General features: G+C 40.6%; 1 protein-coding gene across 2 annotated transcripts in view; it reads left to right on the plus strand.

The window, feature by feature from the left end:
- The window catches only part of CHN1 (chimerin 1), a gene marked incomplete at its 5' end in the record, with an annotated part of 205,135 nt that overhangs the window by 167,252 nt on the left and 14,342 nt on the right, over window positions 1-23,541 (plus strand). For both annotated transcript variants that reach the window (XM_082260779.1, XM_082260778.1), the window contains 2 exons: window positions 10,111-10,188; window positions 16,473-16,557. In XM_082260779.1, the coding sequence (XP_082116905.1) occupies window positions 10,111-10,188; window positions 16,473-16,557 (163 nt within the window). The remainder of the gene's footprint in view (window positions 1-10,110; window positions 10,189-16,472; window positions 16,558-23,541) is intronic.

A 23,541-nucleotide genomic window follows, 5' to 3' on the forward strand; every position in this document is an offset into this window, starting at 1 on the left:
TTATCCCAGATGTCTATTGTTGACAGCAATATGTGTAATTAGACTGCTTTGCATAAACCGTGATATCATGATAATATACAAAAACATAAATCAGCAAAATTGCTTAAATCCAGGAATTCATATAGAGCAGGAGTGGGGAACCTTTTTTTCTGCCAAGGGCCATTTGGATATTTTATAACCTCATTTGGGGCCGTACAAAATGATCAACTTAAAAATTAGCCTTCCTGGAGGAAGGAGCTGAGTGAGGTCAGCAGGGCCAGATGCTGCTGTTAGCAGGCGATGTGTATGAGAGTCACCAACTTTCCCTGTATGTTCCCCCCCCCTAAAGGATCTCTGCCCCCCCATTGAGGATCTCATCCCCCCCACTGAGGGGTACATGCATGCGACCCAATGAATAGGATCAGGACTAAGAGGGCAAAGAATGGCTGTGGTGATCGGGAGGAATATACTAGGAGGAGTGCACAGCGAGTCAGTACTTAGTGGTCCATACATGCTTCAAGTTACTTGTTTTCCTGCTGGTCCAGCTAACCAATGCGATTTTTGCTCATTTGTGAGGATGAATGAGCATTAGGGTCTGGTGAGTTGCCATTTCTTCCATTCTTCCAACACTTGGTGGTGGATATATAGGTGATTCTATAGACTGCACGTTCACCGTCTGTTTATTGGACTATTTTGTTATACGCACTTTTGCCTAAAAGGACTGTGGGACGCGCATGTTATTTTAGTGTTTTATATTGGTTTTATGCTATATTTATACACTGCTCACTGGTTACCTTACCTTTTAGTCCTGTTGAGACAATTTTAGATTGTATCTTGCGCTACTATTATTTATTTTTATTGTTCTTATCAAATATTTCCGTTTGTACAAGTAGCAGCATTTATTGAATTGCAATCAGCTATTAGCTGTTTCCTCCTGAAGTGCAGAGGTATTTCTTTAGTCAGTGTGTGGCTTTGAGATTTAATATTTTACTTAAAAATTAGCCTGTTATATTTGATCAAACATTTAATTAACTCACCCCTAATGTGATGGCTGAAACGGCTTCTTCTTGGTGAGGTGCTGGTGGGTACTGCTGGCTGGTATTGCTGTGGGTACTGCTGGCTCAGGCTGGTACTGCTGCCTGGTACTGTGCTGTGGGTATTGCTGGCTCAGGCTGACTCAGGCTGGTAGTGCTGGCTGGTACTGCTGGCTCAGGCTGGTAGCACTGACTGGTACTGTGCTGTGGGTACTGCTGGCTCAGGCTGCTACTGTTGTGGGTACTACTGGCTGGTACTGCTGTGGGTACCACTGGCTCAGGCTGGTACTGCTGGCTGGTACTGCTGTGGGTACCACTGGCTCAGGCTGGTACTGCTGGCTGGTACTGTGCTATGGGTTACTGCTGGCTGGTACTGCTCGCTCAGGCTGATACTGCTGCAGGTACTGCTGGCTGCTACTGCTGGCTCAGGCTGGTACACTGCTGGCTGTTACTGCTGACTCAGGTTGGTAGTGCTGGCTGGTACTGCTGGCTCAGGCTGGTACTGCTGGCTGGTACTGCTGTGGGTACTACTGGCTCAGGCTGGTACTGCTGTGGGTACTACTGGCTGGTACTGCTGTGGGTACTGCTGGCTGGTACTGCAGGCTCAGGCTGATACTGCATGCTGATAATGCTGGCTCAGGTTGATACTGCTGGCTCAGGCTGGTAGTGCTGTGGGTACTGCTGGCTCAGGCTGGTCGTGCTGGCTGTTACTGCTTGTACTGTGCTGTGGGTACTGCTGGCTGGTACTGTGCTGTGGGTACTGCTGACTCAGGCTGGTAGTGCTGGCTGGTACTGCTGGCTCAGGCTGGTAGTGCTGGCTGGTACTGCTGTGGGTACTGCTGGCGGGAAATGCTGGCTAGAGACATCAATTTCAATGGAGCGAGTCACGTGTGAGGACTCTGGAGCGGCACCACTCTGGAGGAAGATGCTGTATTGGTCAGTCTCCTCACAGGCGGAGTGCATTTTATATCACTTCGCCTGTGACTCTCACTCAGATCGTCAGGATGGGGCCTTAACTATACAGTAAACATTGGCTCCGTTCTGACAGCTCAGCTGAGACAGAAACCTCACTTCGTGGGAGACTTGGGATGTCTGCATGGGGGGCAGGACCAAATGATTTTGCGGTTCGCACGTTCCCCACCCCTGATATAGAGGCATATACACTAGAAAATACACTAGGACAGAGTGAAGAGTACCACAAGCCGTGATGAGAAAATAGGATGAGCTTTTTCCCCAGGTAAAGGGCACTCTCTCCAGCCTCCCCTCATCCACAGAGACACCAGGAATTTTGTTGTCAGTTGCAACCATATACATCCACAACTTGCAGGGAACCGCTGCACCACTGGGCATTAGCTTAGCAGGACTGATGCACATATAATGAGAGCCAATTCACATAGCATTAAAAACATCCATAAAAAGGAATTTATTAAGTGTAAGCACTTACAAACGTAGTAACGCAGCATATCACATGGTACAGCAACATGGAACTCCAGTCTCAAAGATGGCCGCTGTTCCTTCGCACATGCTTAGTATTGTGTGTCCAGCTGCGCCCTACCTGTTTGATATATTTAAAAAAATTCTTAGGGTTCCTTTTACAATCCTCTATTTGTCTCTTGAAGTTGATTTTAGCCATTCTGATTCCGTATTTACATCTCTTATTTGATTCCTTGTATTGCTAGAAAGCCGATAATGTGCACTCCGATTTATATTTCTTGAAGGTCATTTTTTTTTCCCCTAATAAGTTTTGTTACATTTAGGGCTGAAACAACTAATCGATTAATCGATTATAATCGTCAACTAATCGATTATGAAAATAGTTGTCAACTATTTTCGTAATCGATTAATCGTCAGCCGATTCGTTGTCCTTCATACAGAATGCATTATTTGTTTACATATCAGAAAATACAGTGCAACACACATACAGCTCAGTAAACCATCCATACATGTCAGTAGATGACAGAGAACTTGTGAATGTGTGAGGAGCAATGCCTCATGGGAAATGTAGTCCTGGGCAAGAGAAGGAACCAAGTGATTCTAAAGGCAGAGGTTTTTTACCCTTGCTATAGGGACACTCTGTACAGTACTATACTTTGCTGCTTCCTATAGGGGCACTTTGAAGGCAGGAGGGGCTGGAAGCGCCATGGGGGGGGGGGGGGCAGAAGAGGAGAATCAGTGCTGCTCTGTGAAAAATCATTACACAGAGAGGATAAGTATTACAAGATTGTTGTTAAAAAGAAAAGAATCCAATGTTTACAATCACTTTAGGGCTCTGTGCTGGGAAGATCAGCATCTGAACCCAGAGAAGGTGGAGGCCGATAGACTAGAGGTGATATTAGGCATTACAATTACATTTAACGTAAAAATTTATTAGTATTGTGCATTATACTGTATTTAAAATTATTATATCCATGAAAAAAAAAAAGTCTCAGCTTTTAGTACTACTTTAATATATAAATGTTATTTTCCCCCCTCCACCCTTCATATACCTTCATGTCTGACTCCCAGTTAAAATATCCTGCATATCCGACTTCTGGGCATATTTTTTTATATACATACACATGAAAAAAAAAAAGCATGCTGCTGCTGCTACTAAAGGTCTTCTGCTTCCCATACATGTATTGGATTTTTGGACAAAAATATTTGCATCTATATTTGTTCAAAAATGATTTGTATATTTGTTGAATGGACAAGTGTTGTTTGAAAATTCCACTTGCTTTTAACAATAAATTTTAAAATGAATAAAACTTCTGAGCAAAAACCACATACACTATTTGAAGATTTGTTTGATCGAGAAGTTTTCTATTCTGCTCCTTCAAATTTTCCTGTCACTGTGGTTGACACCGGACACCAATATACACTAATGGTTAGAAAAATCGGATGAATGTTTTTAAAAATGTTCTAAAAAAATGTAGTTTGTGTATTACCAGCATAAGTGACAGCAGGCACAGGGAGCTTGTATCAAACTACCTGCCCATTAATAAGGGAGTCTATCATGATTATATACAAATCCGGTCTGAAAATTTGCAAAACAGTGTTTTAGGTCTTTTAAAAATATTGATCTCGGAGTCTGATATGTACCACATTTAAACCTCTAATAATACATAGATCTGTTTCAGAGTGGATTAAATATCCAACTATATAGCTGGATAGTTCTATTTACCACTACATATAGATATTCAAGAATATTAACTAAATTATACACTTTTTTTTTTTTTTAGGTTTTTATCCGATTAGTCGATTAATCGAAGCAATAATCGGCCAACTAATCGATTATGAAAATAATCGTTAGTTGCAGCCCTAGTTACATTACAGTTTAGCCAGCCAGGTTTGGCTTTGGCTCTTCTAAATTTATTTCTCATAGGAATGCACTGTGAGATACTTTTTGTTTAATATGTTCCTAAAGCATTCCCATTTTTCCTCCGTGGTCAGTGTTCCTAGGGTTTGGTCCCAGTTTGTTTTCTCTATCATTGAGCACAGTTTGGGAAAATTTGCCCTTCTGAAGTTTAGGGTTCTTACATTCCCATCTTGCCTTGCTATATTGTGATTTACGATAGATGTGATCATCCTGTGATCGCTAGAACCCAAGTTGTCCCGGACTCCTACATCTGAGATTAGATCTGGGTCATTAGCAATTAATAGATCCAGCGCTGCATTCTTTCTAATAAAATAATCCACCAACTGAGACATGTAGTTGTCCTGTAAGGTTTCCATGAAGAGATGGGCCTTTAGTGAGTGTGCCGCCCCCTCTTCCCAGTCAATGTCGGGATAATTGAAGTGCCCTAATATGATGACTAATCCCAGCTTTGCCGCGTTACCCAATAGTGATATAAATTCCAGCTTTACCTCCTCCCTTTGGTTGGGTGGCCTATAACAAACCCCCACAATTACTTCCCCCTTCTTCCCTATGGAGTTATACCCACACGGATTCTATCTCTGTACTTATCCCTTCCATAATATCACTCCTCTCTACCACCCTTACATTATTCTTGACATAGAGACATACCCCTCCCCCTCTTTTTCCTCCCCTGTCCTTCCTATACACCGAATTCCCTTGGATATTGGCCAGCCAGTCGTGTTAGGGATCAAACCAAGTTTCGGTTATTCCCACAAGGTCTATGTCCTCCTCATGTACTAACAGTTCCGACTCCTCCATTTTATTAGCTAGGCTCCTGACATTTGCATATACCCCTCTTAGTTTTATGGAAGTTAATGCAACACAGCAGCTGTGATAAAGAAGTATGCAAAACAGAAAATCGGAAACCACCTTCAATATCAACAACCATGGACACCGGGGCAGGAACTGGAAGTGAGGTAAACCCTCCTCCAAGAGGAACACAAATTGCTATAATAAGCCCTGAGTAGAACTGAACGATTCTGGATAAAACAAGAATCCCATTTTCTTTGCATAAAATAAAGATCACAACTCTCTCACGGTTCTCGGCATAACATCTTTCACATTATACAAAAAAATCGGGCTATCTTTACGGTTTCGTTTTTTCTTCATTGAAGTGTATTTTTTCCCAAGAATAGCGTTTAAAACACCGCTGCGCGAATACAGTGTGACATAAAATATTGCAATGACCGCCATTTTATTCTCTAGGGTCTCTGCTTTAAAAAAAAAGATATTATATATATATATATATATATATCGTGTTTGGGGGTTCTAAGTAATTTTCTAGCAAAAAATACTGATTTTACCTTGTAAGCAACAAGTGTCAGAAAAAGGCTTAGTCTTAAAGTGATTAAACGACCCTCATTTGCAGACCGAAGTTCATCCCTTTGATCTAAAAGAACGAAATGATACAGTCTCTCTTTATCTCTTAGCACTTGTGCAATGTTGTGTTGTGATAAACCTTGCAGGCTGTTTTTTTTTTTTTTTCTTTGACAGCTGTCGGCTGTGAGAATGCTGGATTAAGATCGTGGGGGGGGGGGGGCGCGGCGTTAGAATCGTGATTTTTTATTTTTTTAAGGATTAAGCGTGCAGCTCTAGCCCTGAGATTCTAATCGTTCCTCATTCTATTTCTAGACAGATGTTTTAACTGGCGTTCCACTTTAAACCCTCAAATCCCACATGTACACATTTTATGCAAAAGAACTCGCCCAAGCTCTACCACTATGTTGTGGAATATTTGAACAACGGTATCTGTGCTCTGGCTCAAGCGTTCACTGCAAGTCCATAACAAACATAAGCCGGCAACTCGATAGCTTCCTAATTTGAAAACTTTATTCGCACATTACAGTAATGGCAAAATCCATAGAATGCTAACTCGTTTCGGCCGGAGCCTTCCTTAACATTTACACATTTTATGCCTGTAACATGGGCGTTTATATGTGTAGAAACACTCTAATTACTGACAGTTAACACAGTGCACATCATCTGCGATAAAGAAGCTGTGCAAGCCACTAATCGAACAAGGTTTTCCAGCAGTCCGGTTAAAAAGAAACCAATCTAACAGTCAGCTTCTGTCAAACCTGGAGGGCTACACATAGTTTTAATTGGTCCCTGCTGTAGCCAGCTTTAAAGATTTTTCTATGTTCGAGTCTAAATTCGGCTTCAAGGCCACTTTGACCCAGAAACACTCAAAACAGAACTTTTGGGTACTAGAGTCATTTAAAGCCTAACCCCAGCCTTCCCTCTCCAATGAAATCTATTACTGATTTCTTAGCATACTGAATTTGTCACAATGTGCATTAGAAGTTGCAGAAAGTTAGAGCCTGCCTCATTCCTATACTGTGGGACATCCAGCATAATCTAGCCATTTTCTCCCTAGCCTGACTGTCCCTGGCCCTCCCCTTCCATTTATTGGATTTCAGCTCTGCCAATCATAGAGGCTCAGCATTACATGTGAGGGGGTCTGCATGCTAATGCAGCCTGCCTAGGAGCACCTACACAGTTGCGTAACTCCTCCCAAGGAGCACCCTACTGCTTGCAGCAGGAATGAAGAATATTGAGGCAAGGTTATGTGATGTATTGATGATTTTTAGCACCCTGCTGGCCTTTCCCTCAGACCACGCTTTGCCTGCATTGCATATAGAAGTACTGAGACCTAGTGCGGATCCCTCTGAGACACAAAGTATGTAATGACAATCGGTTTTATTTAAAAGTTTCATTAGCATATTGATAAGTGGGGAGGAACTAGGGAAGGCAAATATTAAGGGGATTAAACTTCAACTTTTTAAGGTCTCAAACCATGCTCCAGTATTAGCAACATTTGTTAATGTGACAGTTTATCCAGCAGGGAAATATATTTGTTAACATGATATTTTAACGCCTGTCCACTGCTTCCCCATCAAACAAAGAAAAGAAAAAGGAGGCGCAAACACCTAGTGCATTACCCGTAGTCACTGTTTATAAAATTTTAATAAAATGCCAAATGCATACTCACAGACATGAAGATAATTAAAATCGTGTTACAAGAATCCATCACACATGAACTGGAACATGTCCTTGAAGATGGGACCTCTAATGCGTTTCGGGAGTCAAGCGCCCTTCCTCGGAGCTGGTTATACCAGTAGCAGATCAAGATATATTTTGATCTGCTACTGGTATGACCAGCTCTGAGGAAGGGAGCTTGACTCCCGAAACGCGGTCCTATCGTCAAGGACATGTTCCAGTTCATGTGTGATGGATTCTTGTAACACGATTTTAATTATCTTCATGTCTGTGAGAATGCATTTGGCATTTTATTAAAATTTTATAAACCGTGACGGGTAATGCACTAGGTGTTTGCGCCTCCTTTTTCTTTTCTTTTATGTACCTATGTTGGAGGTCCCTGCCTGAGGAGAGCAGCACACCGGTCTTCCCCTTCGGAGTGAGCGCTTAGCTGAATTGTTTGAAAGAAAAAAAAAAAGTAACCCTATGTAATGCCAGTAGCAAATTTGGATTTAGGCCTCATTCGCATTTGTAAATGGGGCCATTTCCAGTTAGATGCAGGAGACCCTGTGGGGCTCCCTGCAATTAGCTGCAAGTGGGAAGCCATATTTAAAGCAACAGGAAGTTGACGGCTCCTGAAGCTATTCACAGCCAATCGCAATGTAATCGCTCCTACAGCAATTATCTGCACATGATCAGTCCTGGACGCAGACAGTCTGCATCCAGGGCCAACCATTCACATTTAATCGATGCATGAACGATTATATGTGATCGGCCGCAAACCACTGTGGGAGCTGTCCGTCTCCCATTGCTTTCAGTGGTGCTCTCCACCTCCAGCTAATTGCAGGACACCTTCTGCGTCTCCTGCAGTTAAGCACAGACATCCCTATTGGAAGTGTTAATGGCACCTTATACTTTCTGCTCTCCTGCCCAGACTGTCATGCATGCACACTCCGCCCTGGTGGCTCAGAACTATCTTAAACTTAGTATAGATATGTGGGCTCTGGACAAGGCAAAGGTGCTTTTCGGGAGGAGGGAGAGGGGGAAAGAATGTAAGTGTGTGAATGTTTGTGTGTTGTGAAGTTTGCCAATCATGACGCTAAAGGGTTTTACTTAAATTTTCTATCAATTAGAAGATGAACACCTATTATAAGAAAAAATAGCTGTAGATGCACAGTTAGCTATGCCACCACAACAAAACTGCATTGGCAGCCCTGGGTAATGGCAATGATTATCTGTCCAGATGGCACTTAGGCACAGGGTAGCGTGCACAGGCCCTTTATTGTACGTGTACATTATACACAAAAATGGCACTGCCCAGCAGGATCCAAATATTCCCGTTCCATTCACTGTAATGGAAATTCATTACAACGTTTCTCAGGGAGCTGAGTGTCCTTCCTTGTGGTTCAGCTAGATGGGGGGACCTGGAACTCAGGTGCAAGAGCCTTACAGCCGAACTTCCCAACAGACATGAAGCAAGTGGAAAATTCACTCTATTGCCAATTTCTCAAAATTTCAGTTTTGATTAAACTGACTTATCAAAAGTGCAAATAATGTTGTGCAATACCTCATAGCAATCAAAAATTGGGCTACATTTGATCTTTTAAATTGTTCTATTTACTGTGGATTACACCAGATCATTGCTGAAGGCACAGGAATTTTCAGTTAACCCCCCCCCCCCCCCCTTTATCTTTGCTATGATCTATTTATAGGACTTGCACGACAATGTGTAATATTTTTAGCAAGATAGAAAAAACCCATAGGTTATCTCTTGGTCAGTTTTTTGCTGGGGTTAAGTCATTTTCTGGAATTTTCCAGGATGGCTGTGAACAGAGTTGATTGTGAGTGAACAGTGTTTTCATTGAATGTATATTACAAGAAAGTATTAGTCATTCATGGCTCTTTATCTTCTGCCTGACATGTAGTACATGTCTATTTTCTCTACTTTAACCAATTTGTGTCTGGCACTTCCTGCAGTCCATATTTTTTCTCCATTCTCAATGTGATGCAGTCCTGTGCTGGTTAAGTAATCAAGAAAGTCGTGCGTAGGGGGGATACGGGGGAGGGAGACTGAGTTGATGAATACATAAAGGCTGCTTCTCTGTTTCATTGGTTAGATATGCGCTTATTGTGGCCAGTCTAAAACAGCGTGACTGCAAAGTCCCCCCTCCCCACCTCTTCACTCACTAAGCCGATACCTCAGACTTAGAGCATCCTTCTGATCCACAGTTCTCATTCCCTGGCTGGGCTTTAAACCATCTGGACGCTGGGTTGTATATCTTTTTACAGATATTTTTTAAATGAATGGAAGGAAAAATCCACTTCCAAATGCACACTCCAAGTACTCCAGTCATCTTTACCAACTGGTTTTCAATAGGCAACGGAATAGCCATCACTGATTTAATCCACTGTATGCTGATGTCAAGGATGTTCGTCTCTGCATTGTAAAACATTTTTTATAGTTTTTTGTTTTACTTTTTGTCATTACACTGGTGTTTTTACTGTATTTATTTAGATTTTTTTCTAGAAGAAAACTTTTATTTTTTTTGTTTGAAAATGCCTTCAAGAGAATCGCAGCTAAAATATGTCAAAACTGCTTCTCATCCCAGAAAGCATGAAAGCCAGCAGCCGGATCTGTTGGCCACAGCTCTGGGGATGAAACTAAACTCTCAAAAGACTTCTGCAACCTTCTGGCAACCACTGAAACTCTTTGCTTATTCACAGTTAACGTCACTCGTGAGAAGAGCAACTTTAAAGGAAAATGAACAGGTTCCCAAGTACGAAAAAGTCCACAATTTTAAGGTAAGACTTTGTTGCATGCTGTACCTAGATTCTTCCTATTAAAGAAAAAAGAACAGATCTTGTGTACTAAAATGCATTGGTTTATATTCTTCTGCTGTTTATCAGATTTGGTTATATAATATATTCTCTTTCTTTGGCAAATAGAGGTACTTGATTGTCAGTTTTCTCTACACTCACTATGAAAGTTCTGGCTTCAGTATTAGCATGTATGGAATTCTCTTTGCAATCTGTTTAGGAAAACAACCAACCTGACCTGCAGAATTCTGGCTGGGGGTTTGAATGAGCAGCTATAGGCAGATGTTGGGTCTTTTGTCATATCCAAAGATAGACCTGGCAGTGTATTTTCAGCTGTAGTGTTATATAAGGAGGGACAAGATAAAAATCAGAAAAGGTAGTTATAAGTTAAAGTGTCCTTTGGTCAAATGTGGGTGGTCAGAGATCATTGTGTTTAAAACATCACGTTTTGGAAGTCTGATGGAAGTTTCTATTTTCTTTTTTAATCAGACATGGAAACTTTAATGTCTCAGATTTATGAGGAGCTTCAGATGCCAGCATGATTGACCAGCCCCTGGCCAGTATGACATGCTGCCACTTGTTCCCCTAACACCTAGAGAGCAATGAACTGCACATTTCCTTTTAAATGCTTCCCTGTCTTACAAAGTTAATGTTTAAAAAGGTATGACAGAGAGTAGTAGTACAAAATTCAAACTTTAATTGTTAGAATGTTTGTTTTTTACAGAGTAGTGTACTGTTAGCTATAGAAAGTTTAGGTGAACACACTATTCCATGTGTCTAGTTCCCCATGGCAACAAGCAAAAACACCATTCTTTCCCAATGTTTACTATGGATACCTTCGAACATTTACAAATGTAAGTGTTAAAAAGTAAAGTTTAACAAAAAAAATGTTAAGTTGATAATTTTAAGAATAATTTTGTATTTGACGTGCAGCTGAGCTTTGGGGACGAGGTGCTGGTTCTTTTTTATTTTTTTTACAAAAACTAGTACTTTTACCTTTTAGGGGTCAGTCAATATAAAATTAGTTTCTTAATTATGGGTAGATGCCAACCTCCCCACCTGAGTTTAATATCCTTCTGTGACTCTGGCTTTAAAATATTTGCTCCAAATATTTTAAGCTCTCTCACTACTGAGAGGGGTACTAGCAGGCCTCATTGTGCTACGGTTTTTATTTATATCAAACCACAGAGATTGCAGCAGAATATTGGCACCAAATTGATAACAAATTGTTGGTATATTCACATTTGTTCCCATTATCCAGCACTGGTAGTTCTTAGCATAGGGCTTTTAGCACTGATAAGTTGGTGTACCCTCCACATAGCCTGACCCTAAGGCTGGGTTCACATAAATGTGTTTTTAACCGCATCCAGTTTGCATAACATGTGAATGTGAGCGTCTTGAATGCAACCAGACTGGGCGGCTGTGATGCAGTTTCAAAAAGGGTCCTGTGCGGTTTTGGGTCTGGTTCAGGTGCGATTTCAGGTAAAAATTTACACCTGAACTGGTGAACAGTAACGCACCGGACTGCCACGCTGAAAACGCAGCCGCGTATGTGTGAACCCAGCCTGAACCTAAGCTTCAAGGGCCAAATTCATAAAGAGGTGAAGATGATTTTAGTTTTGGATAGAATGGTGAAGGGTTAGAACCCCGTTAGGCTTTTTGCTACTTGTGTTCCCACTAGGAAGATGAACTCTTTCTCTTTCTCTCTCTCTCTCTATATATATATATATATATATATATATATATATATATATATATATATATACACACACATACATTTGTCCTGATGACCAAATATTGACTTGTCACCAACAGAGAAATAGGGGTCTCCCATAATAAGGCACAGATGGCAAAAGAACATGAAAGGTCTATCCTATTAGGTGTTATGGCTAACCTTGGCACTTGATACTCCCTTCACCTGAGCCCCAGATTTAACCAAATACCTTTAACACCAATTAACACTTAACTTCTACCCTGACCCTTAAACAAACACTTTAAACCTAACATTTGATTCTCTAAATCCTAACCTTTACCTACTGGTTCCGAACCATGCCTAATTTATCAGGCACCAGTATAAGTGCCAAAAGCTTACTGTTCTGAACCAGGAACTGTATATCTTTTAGCTGACCCATTTTATGTGCCCATATTATGCAAAACATACCCCAGGTCATAATCCTAAGCGATTTCTTAGATTTATGCTTTCCATACAAGTTTAAATCGGAAGCTCATTCTACCTCAAGCAAGCTGGTACTCTTCCATCCTTGCTTTCCCCACTTCACTCTTTGGAAGAGTTGTCACACAAAATGTTCATGTTCGTTGAACCCGATATTGATTCACATGACACCTTCATGGAACATGCAATCCCTCTCGTAAATGTTTTAATCAATAAATGCTTTTGTTCTGCACCACAAACTTCAAGAGTGACTATCTTTTCCAATGATCACTCAATAAAAAAGATGCTTACATCCAGTTTGTGGCTTTATTTTTTTAATACGTAGGGTAGCCATTCTGAATAAACATATGCTTTGCTATGCAGATCAGCCAGATGGCCTTATGCTCTTGTCTGGCTTTACTGTAGGATTAATGAAGTGGCTTCACTAGCTAACAAGTGTCTGTCAAACACAATGACTGGCAAATCCTCCCTTCAGTATTATTTAGGTGATGTTTTCTAACGATCACAGGGATGAATTCTAATCCAAATTTTCCTGCACCTACTCTGAATCTCTGTGGCACATTTACATGTTGTGCTTCCATGCATCATGTGTCAGCCTTTTCCATGTAATAATAATGGCTAATGCCCAAAGAGATAGCTGCCAATTTGTAGAATATGAAGGTCCCCCTGGAGCCTAAAGCTGGATACACACTATACAACTTTTGTTATTCGATTTCCTTTAGATTTACCTTTCCCTATGTATTGGAAGAGCCTGCCTTATTACATACAAATTGAATGTGTTTAGGTTTGACCTCATATTATATGGTTTTGGTAAATCTAAAGGAAAAAAAATCTAAAGAAAATTGTATTGTTTAATACATGCCATACACATTGTCTAAATTGGCCTTCTAAAACCATCCCACTGCAGTTCAAAGCTACCGCTCCTGGTGGGGGGGAAAAAATGTTTATTCCCATATCTCCAACAGTCAGGCACATGTGGGGAAAAAGGAGTCCACCTATGGGCAGCCCTTACTCCTTACCTTATACATAAAGGTGTTAATTGGTTTCATTTAGGAGTTTCTTAACATCCTATTCTATGTTGAGCTTCCTTTGCCCATAGATGTTAAGTTACATTCTCCCAAGCAGACCTAACAACCATTTCTTTGGGGCAGTGCATGACAGCACCTAATGAGCATAATGAAACCTGAGTGAAAACAAAGTCTAGGTTCACATGTATGTGGGCTGCGCTTAATGTTTTTAAACCCTCATTTTAGATGCGTTATTGCATGCAATTTTTTTTTTTTGTAAACGCACTGTATATAGCTGGTTGCTAAGGAGCGAACCGGGAAGCCAGCCGGTGCGCCCTTCACAACTGATGAGTCATCAGCTGGGGGTTGATGACTGATGTATATAAAAAGAATTGCCGGGAAAAAAATCGTGAAAAAACAGCGTGAGGTACCCCTGCCCAGGTCCATACAGTGAGAGGAAAAAAGTATTTAATCCCCTGCTGATTTTGTACGCTTGCCTGCTGACAAATAATCAGTCTATAATTTTAATATTTGGTTAAGTTCAAGAGTGAGAGACAGAACAAACAAATCCAAAAAAATAAAAATGCATTTCAAAAAAGTTATAAATTGATTTGCATTTTATGAAATAATTATTTGACCCCTTTCGCAAAACATGACTTAGTACTTGTTGGCAAAACCCTTGTTGGCAATCAGAGGTTTCTTGTAGTTGGCCACCAGGTTTTCACACATCTCAGGAGGGATTTTGTCCCACTCCTCTTTGCAGATCCTCTTCAAGTCATTAAGGTTTTGAGGCTGACGTTTGGTAACTTGAACCTTCCGCTCCCTCCACATATTTTTAATAGGATTAAGGTCTGGAGACTGGCTAGGTCACTCTAGGACCCTAATGTGCTTCTCCTTGAAGACCAGAGGAAAAAGACATGTTGGAGCTACGATGGGGGGACATAATTCATTTTTAATAAAGAACTTGTCAAAAACCATCTCTTGTTTTTTGGAACACTCCACCCCATACTCATTCACATAGGGGCTTCCAGATTCCGATAAGCCCCCTGCCCGCAGACCACCACCACCCAGGGTTGTTGGGAAGAGGCCCTTGTCCCCATCAACATAGAAACAAGGTGCTTTAGGGGTGGGGGGGGGCATAGCCCTCCTGCTCCAAAACATCCCCCCCCCCATGTTGAGGGCATATGGCCTGGTATTTTTCAGAAAAGGGGGTACGGACCTGGGTGGGGGGGAGGGAGAGCGAAACACCACACCATTTTTTTTTTTTTTTTTTTCACAATTCATTTTTTGCCTGCAATTCTTTTTCTTCTTTTTTTTTTTTTTTTTTTTTACATTCAGCTGTCAGCAGGGAACCCCATTGACAGCTGATGACTCATCAGTTCTTAAGGATGCAGCTTTAAAGCACCCACTTATCCCCTCCCTTTCCTGACCTATAAGGGTCTGGTATGGATTTTGGCGGGGGGGTAACCCTACACATTCATACCAGACCTGGGGGGTGACCCCACCCCACGCAAAAAATTGCGGGCAAAAAGAAACCTGTTGCCCACTCCTTAGCAACCAGCTATATACAGTGTTTTTAAAGGTGGGAATAAAACGCAAAACGCATCAAATATCACATCCCAAACGCAGCACTTGCGTTTCTGGTGCGACTACATTGCAGTCTATTAAATGCAAAACATGAAATAAAAACAAAATTCCCCGACCTTCTCAAATACGCATCGGGTGCAAAACACATAGATGTAAACATGCTGTACCATAGGAAGCTATATTAAATGGACTGTAGTGTGTTAGTGCAAAACGCACTAAAAAAATGCATAGGTGTGAACGTAGGGTAAATGACTGTTTTCATCCCCAGCATTGAGCTTGTCTGCATCCTTACCTTCCTCCATTATCCTACACAGGAGCACTTTGTATGGCTAGAAGTGAAACTGGCACAGAAGGCTTCATGAGAAAGCTGGATTGTGCATGCTTGCAAATTTTTTGGACCAGCAATTTTTTTTTTGGTTTTAAAACACTCCTGATCTGCATTGAAAGTTACTTCAATATGATGGATTAACCCATTTGTTCCTGGGCTGGATGTTTTTCATTCTCTTTTCCTTACACCTACATCGACCTGTGTTGCATCTTTTTATGATAAGTGTCCTGTTATAGGCTAAAGTTCTTTGTCATTTTTATGGATCTGACAGCCAGAGGCTTTCATGGGGCAATGAATATAAATGCACTCCCTTTCCCTCCGGCAGTAAGAAGATTGAAAATATGCTGATTGTTGACACACGGTCTGCGTTAGAAATCCTCTATATAACAGCATTTTATGTTGCCCTGTGTTTCTGAGTAATACATTGATTTCCATTATATTCTCATACATACATAAAGTGAAGCTACTGGAGATTGCTGTGGTAGGAACTGTTCAGACTTCTGTTCAGAAACACTTCATCCTGTTTGTGAAAAGGTGTTTCAAATACGTTACTGACAGCAGCGTCGACAAGTCAGACTGACATTGAAGAGCACTTCTTACACCCTTGTCAGTATATTTCAGAGAGTTTAGCATTACAGTACATGAGCCGGCTCATTTGAATTGGACTATGTCATTTTTTCGGACACTGTTTAAATCTGAACCCCCCCCCCAAAAAAAAAAAACAGTGAATATGCAGCTGGTCTTCATAAATATAAACTGTTTTACTTGCTAAAATATTTTTGTTCCACCAAACTTGTGACCCAGATACACCTACCTGGCAGCACACAGTGGGATTCTTTACTGGCTGAGACTCCTCTGTAAGCTACAATACAGTTGAGAAATATATGCATATCTCACACTGGCCCCAGCTTGTGACCGAACAGTGAAAAGAGGGGGGTAGCACATTGAATAAATCAGAATAGCATTTGCCTATTAGTGCCTATGAATATATTGTCTATGTTGGTAAGCACTGTATAGCACTTCATTGACTAACTGGAATATGTGTAGCAAAGGGAAACTGCATTAAAAAAATGTATAAAATGCATGTTTGATGAACTGAGCAACTGAAAGTCTAGCTTTGTGTGTGCAACAATTTTGTATTCTGTCTAATGGTCCCTTCTGTGTCTGTTTTTAGGTGCACACCTTCAGAGGTCCTCACTGGTGTGAATACTGTGCCAACTTCATGTGGGGACTGATTGCTCAGGGAGTAAAATGTGCAGGTATGCATTATCCATTCTCTCGTTTAATCACCTTTTAACATTTCCTTCTGTGATTTGTTTTATTCAAGGACCTTTATTTGAAGATTACAGTAGGGTGTTTCTCCACTAAAGCAGTCCAAATAACTAATTTTAAACCATATCCTAAAACGGGGGGTAGGGGGACAAAAAATTAAATTGAACCTAAGTGGTAGATGAAAAGAGGTGGTCTCTACACTGTTTAACCCCCTACTGGCAACATTAGTCTGGCTTATCATAGCACAAATCAATAAATGCTTCAGCAGTAAGACTTCACACATAACTGTAGTGAAGGTAACATTAACCTTAAAGTAATAAAGTCTTTACAAATAACAAACATGTCATACTTTCTTCCTCTGTGCAGTGGTTTTGCACAGAGCAGACTAGATCCTCCTCTTCTCGGGTCCGCATTGTCAGCGCACCTGGCCCCTCCCTCCTGCCGAGTGCCCCCACAGCTAGTAGCTTGCTATGGGGCACCTGAGCTGTCCATTCAGACACAGAGCCGCGGTTCGGCCCCGCCCCCTCTCTCTCCTTATTGGCTGGCTAACTTTGACACAAGTTGTCTCAGCCAATCGGGAGAGGGAGTCCCGGACGGCTGAGGAACTCGTGCACATCGCTGGATTGAGATGGGGTTTAGGTAAGTATGAGGGGGGCTGCTGCACACAATAACTTTTTTATCTTAATGCATTAGGATAAAAAGCCTTATACTTATAGAACCACTTTAAGGCCCCACATGTTAGTGCATTCACCATTTAAATGTTTTGTTATGTTTTTTTTTTTTCGCAGATGGTAGATAGAAAACCGCTTAAGTTTTATAAGGTGTTTAAACTTTACCTCCTAGATGTATCTATTCCTATTTTGAATGTCTTGATGGACCTAAAATATGCCGGTTTGTCACCACTATTTAGTCTAAAAGTCTTTACAGTGACCCTGGAACATGCTGCATAGTAGCCTGTGTGGAGTAGAAATAGATGGATCCAGGGGAATTGATAACAGTAGAAGTAGATTCCTGTTGTGTATTCAATGTATAATCATATTGCTACTTAGTGTAGGTGAAATTCCACAAAATTCCACCTAAATTTGGTTTAAGGGGGTTGATATTTGCCCAAAACATGCAGTCGTCGTGAGAGCTTTGTCAATTAAAAAAAATTGTATTGTTCAAAACAACATGGTAGAAGCTGGTACTCCCTTTTTTTAAGCGAACCTTTTTCCATTTACTATCTTCAGCCAGCTGCTTCTGCACCTTTTTAAAGCCCCAATAACAATGGTGTTCTAATATGAAGACTTTAGCATGGGCTTGTTTGAGTGATATTGCTTACTAGCTACTGTTAGTGTATGGCTATGGATAGGATTTTCTCCAATTTTAGTAGATATATAAATGTATTGCACAGAAAATCCTGAACTTTGTTAAACCAGTTGAAAATATATTTATCAGGACAAGTGACATTTGTAGCATTACCCATTTTCTGGCCAGTCTTTCTGGTTATGGAAACTGTAACCTGAAAGCAGGACCACTTGGCATAAGAGATGCCATATTATTATTATTACTATTATACAAGATGTATATAGATTCATACTGGATTTATATAAAGCCACCGTTAGTCTAAAGGCTAATAGAGTAGAACTTGACTTTTCATTTACAATAGCAGAACTCCAGGAAATTTTTGAAAAAGGCACATGTGCTTTGAAACAAATTTATATCCACATCTAAAAATGAATAGCATAAAAGTGAAGTATGGGAATCACACAAAAATAAAACATTTTGGGGGAAAAAACTTTCATGAGTAAAAAAAAAAAAACTCACTAAAGTTAGCCCAATTTTTTTGGATAATGTAAGAGATGTTACGCCAAATTAATAGATGCCTAGAAATTTCCTTAGGCGACGCTTTAAAAAAAATTTGCAGGTTACAAAATAAAGCCCCGTACACACGTACCGATGGTCGGCTTACAAATGTTCCTCTTTTCTCCCCGGGATGTCGGTGTCTGCTGAAAAGTGCAAAGACAGCACAAGGACAGCACAAGAATTTTGTCCGCCGACTGCAGAAGTGATGTCATGTAATGGTTAACTTTCCCTGTGTTTTCTATTTTCTGAGCATGCCCAGTCTTGCAAATCTGCGGTCTGTCGGCCGAATTGTGTACTGACAGGCGAACAATCGTCCGTTCTGGTGTCGGCATACAAATATTTTCATGTTTGCACGAAAGACTTTTGTCCGCGGATTGTGCGCAGACATCTGTCGGAGGCACCATACTAACACGCGTACAATCGGCAGATCCTTCGTCCACCGACGTTTGTATGCCGACGATCGGTACGTGTGTACGGGCCTTAAGAGTTACAGAGGAGGTCTTGGGCTAGAATTGTTGCTATCGCTCGAACGTTCTACAACGTTCACAACTTTTCCAGCAATGCCAAATCATGTTCCCTGTTACAGGGACCTCCAGGGACATCAACCCTATTGTACACCTTTGTCTTCAGCAACAAGATCTACCTTACCCACCAACCCTTTTATTTGTATCACCTAAAATAGATTATGGTAATATAACAGGTCCGAGTACAGAGCCTTGTGGTACATCTCTAGGGACTGGTCTCTGTTCTGAATGTACCCCATTTACAACCACACTCTGGGATCTATTCTTTATCCAACTGCGTATCCACTGAACCACCCAAGGGTTAAGTCCTAGCTTGCACACATTTTTATTAGATCATTATGTGGAACTGTATCAAATGATTTGCTGAAATCAAGATGGGGCTATGTCCACAGCACCACCTTGGTCCAAAACATTGGTCAAATTCAATCACATTAGTCTGACATGATTTTGGATTAAGGAATCCTTGTCAAGTTTGCCATCTGTGTCCCATTCACTTGCTGTCCCATAGCCAAAATATTAAGTGAGAGGAGATCCCTTATAAATGTGGGAATTACTGGTCGTTACCAGAACTAGTGACCCCATTGGAAGATTTCCCCTCTGTTACTGTTCTAGGACAACCCAAAATGTTGGATTTTTTTTCTCTTTCAGAGATAACCGTAAGCATGACCTATAGAGGGGTGAACCTCCCTAATGAAGACACAGACCACAATAATAGTGTTCTCCCTCCACTCTGTCAAAAACGAAAAAAAAAATTGTCTTTAGTTCAACTTTAAACTTGCAAAAGACACACATTTAACAATTCAGAGGAGGTCCTGGATCTGTACAAATTTCCGTTTAGAGATGAGTTGGAAATTGAACTGCTTCTTCTGTGGTCTTTAGAAGACCCTCAAATACTCTACGAATCCTGTGTCAAGTGTGCATCTTATGTTAAATGCTCATATGTAAAATGAAGGATTGCGTATAAATAGTTAAATTACAAAAGTATATAAAAAATACTAAAATATCAGTAAAGTGTCAAAAAAAAATATATATATATATATATATATATATATATATATATATATATATATATATATATATATATATATATATATATATATATATATATATATATATATATATATATATATATATATATAGGAATACAGTGAACTCTGAAATCAACAGTTGTGCCCGACAACACATTTAGGCACGCACACACTCTTTAGTTAGGGCACCATACGCTATGCTAACCTGTGCCTAATGAAGCATTCCCATCAAATCTGTCAATTCGTGGACCTTGACGCAACCTGGATGGTTAGACCCTATTCCAGCAGAAAAGAGCGCGTATGAATTTTGATCCTTTTCATAGTCCTAGGGAATGAACCATCTGCAGTTAACGGTTCAGTAGTAATGTCAGGTGAGGTGGAATCATTATTTCCTGAGTTTACTCATGTATGTAACAAAAATGTGTTCACATTTTATTCAGTCCATGCCATTGTAGGTCATGTTTTAAATGTTGCATATAAATTGCTTACACTTTAATCAGGAATGCCATTTTGCCAGCTGTATATTAGAATACCCTATATACAGTATTAGCCTTCAGTGGACAAGATACACATCCTATTACACAGCATTTTAACTGTTTCATGCTATTCAGGGCTTTGTTTAACATTTGGACAAGAGAAGTGTAGCAAGCACTCCATGGTCATTTTTTGTTCTGAATATCCGGATATATAGAAAGAAAAAAATCTGTTGAAAGGAGAAGTATGGGCTTGTGAAAAAACAATACTGTAGCATTTGTGCGATACTGCGGTTGTTCCATGCTGACTCTAACACAGTGAACTGAACTATCACATGACTGCTGTTTGCTCATTTCTCATTGTGATTCAAGTGGAGAGCTGTGACTGTCAGTCGCCGCTCTCTGCTCTGCCCATCTTGTGCTCACTGGAGGGCCAGGCTGAGGAGGGGGAGTAAACTGCTGGCTAAGGCTCTTAGCCGTGCGCCTGAAAGGCAGAGCCAGCTGTCATTCAGGCAGAGAGTTGGATCCCGACTGTATTCTTGGGATCCTTCCTGAGCCTGGCACGGCTCTGCCCCATCAGCTATAGGCTGATTCAAGGTCACAGGAGTACAAAAGTAAATGTATTTCTGGGACCCACAAAAGAAATATGGACAAAAAATACTTTAGCCATAATTCTCTTTTGATTGCCAAGGTTAACTGCAGTTCATTGCTCTTTGTACCTTCCTATCAGGCAACTATTTCAGGTACATTTCAGAATTATGCAGACATCCACATTGCTGCACCTTACCTTTTAGGGGTTCATGCACACGGCATGTAAAATGCTGTTCTCAGATCTATACAATGTACAGATGTGAATGCCACATTATTGTCGGCTATGAGCCAATTCTTGTCAGCATTACCCTGTAGCATTAAACTGCATAAACCTAAAGTACAGAATTGTGCATTTGAGGTTTACTTTTGAGCTGATTTGCACAGTACACATGTAAACGGTGGTAAGGATGCTTAAGGGCCTAAATGCCGCTGCCTAATGCTTCTGTATTCAGTCATTCTGAATGCAGAATGACTAGGGCGTGGGGATTATGACGTGGGGTCGTTTTTTCAGGGGCTGGGCTTGGCCCCTTAGTTCCAGTAAAAGGAACTCAGAAGACATCAGCATACCAAGATATTTTGGACAATTTCATGCTCCCCACTTTGTGGGAACAGTTTGGGGATGGCCCCTTCCTGTTCCAATATGACTATGCACCAGTGCACAAAGCAAGGTCCATAAAGATGTGGATGAGTGAGTTTGGGGTGGAGGGACTGGCCTTCTCAACCCGAACACCTTTGGGATCAGTTGGAGCATAGACTTCGAGCCAGGCCTTCTTGTCAAACATCTGTGCCTGACCTCATAAATATGCTTCTGGAAGAATAGTCATACATTCCCATAGACACACTCCTAAACCTTGTGGACAGCCTTCCCAGAAGAGTTGAAGCTATTAGAACTGCAAAGGGTGGGCCAACTCAATGTTGAACCCTACAGGATAAGACTGACATTAAAGGTCATGTGTGTAAAGACAGACGTCCCAATACTTTTGGTAATATAATGTATGATGAGATACAGTCAAATTCATTAAAAATAGCTAGATCCTTTTTTTTTCCTTTTTTCCGACTACAGTTTAACCATATTGTGCTACACTTGGTTGCACAACTTGGCTGCTTGTTGCCATTGACTTCAGCTTTAACCATATTCATGGCATTTAGTACATATTTTGTTAAATATTTAATCCACACATTACATGGCTACCTGTAATATGTGTGTGAAGTTTCTTTATATTATGACTAATTACATTCTAATGACTGTTTAAATGAGCACCAATGTGTATGGTGGTTTCTTTTGTAAAATGTAAAAAGCTAAATTTTCAATTTTTTATTTTATCCTCGAATCTCAACATGGAAGGGTTTGGACTTACTTATGAAAAGCTGAATCAAAGTGCAGTTGTTACCCTTAACAACTATTCACAATCAATATTCCAATTCCTTTCAGAATGGATGTTGCAATGGAATTGAGCTCCCAGTTTCAATGTTTTTTTGGAGGTCATGACTGAAAGTTGTATTGTAACATTGCAAACTTTTTTTTTTTTTTTATCAAAAATAATTGGTTTCCCAAAACAAAAATTGCAGACAGAGTAATTTGACATTCCTAGTAATGCAGGTCCTCTCATCACTTATGTCATGGAAAATGTCATGTGTTCAAACAGTGTATCTAGTTTAGTCTTGTATGAAATGTTAAGTGTTCATGATTACGTGTTGTCATCCTTCAGTTCTTAGCACTGTGACAGCCTTCTATGTATGGCTCTATGTTCCTCCTGACTAGGGCGTGCCACTTCAGAATATGGCTCACAACCAGAATCCAAATCACTTGAAGCTTCCAAATTGCCATTGTACCTGAATGCTGTCATTTTGTACATTTTGGCATTGTTAGGTTAAGAGTAAATGCACATTTCTCATTCCAAACTTTCAGCGTGAATAGCTGTGATTGCCTTTCATTTTTAAGCGAGCTTTTTAGCAGGAAAAGTATTGTTCCTTGAAAGGTTAGCTTGTATGCCAGCAATAAAAACCTCTCTGTACACGGTACACCTACCTTTTCAATATGCACGTGTTGGGCGCACAACTAGTCATTGCGCTTAATATATTTTAATCAGGTAGATGGGCTTTTCCATTTAACTCTATAGCTCAACATAAGAAAAATAAATGAATTATACTTACAAGGCACATACCTTAAAGTGGATCTTCACTGCATCTAAGCATTACAAACCAAAAACCCTATTTAATTCATTTTTAATATTTAAAGCAAACTCCCCCATCCACCCATGTCTCCATGCTTTATTTTGTTGGGAAATCACTTCAAAAACAACCCACCAAGTATTTCTGACATGGCCATCTTGAATAAGGGCAGATCATTTATGTAGCATTTACTTCCTGTAATCCATGCACCCTTAGCTCAAGCATGCATGCAGAAAGGTGTGCTTAGCTGAGAAAACCCCTCCTCTCTTCCCCTCCCGAAGACTCCTGGGATGTATGGCATCATTTGTCTAGGCGCGAATCCAGGAAGTAACTGAAGA

The sequence above is a fragment of the Pelophylax lessonae genome (assembly GCF_965119305.1).
Source record: "Pelophylax lessonae genome assembly, chromosome: 6".
Classification (NCBI taxonomy): Eukaryota; Metazoa; Chordata; class Amphibia; order Anura; family Ranidae; genus Pelophylax; species Pelophylax lessonae.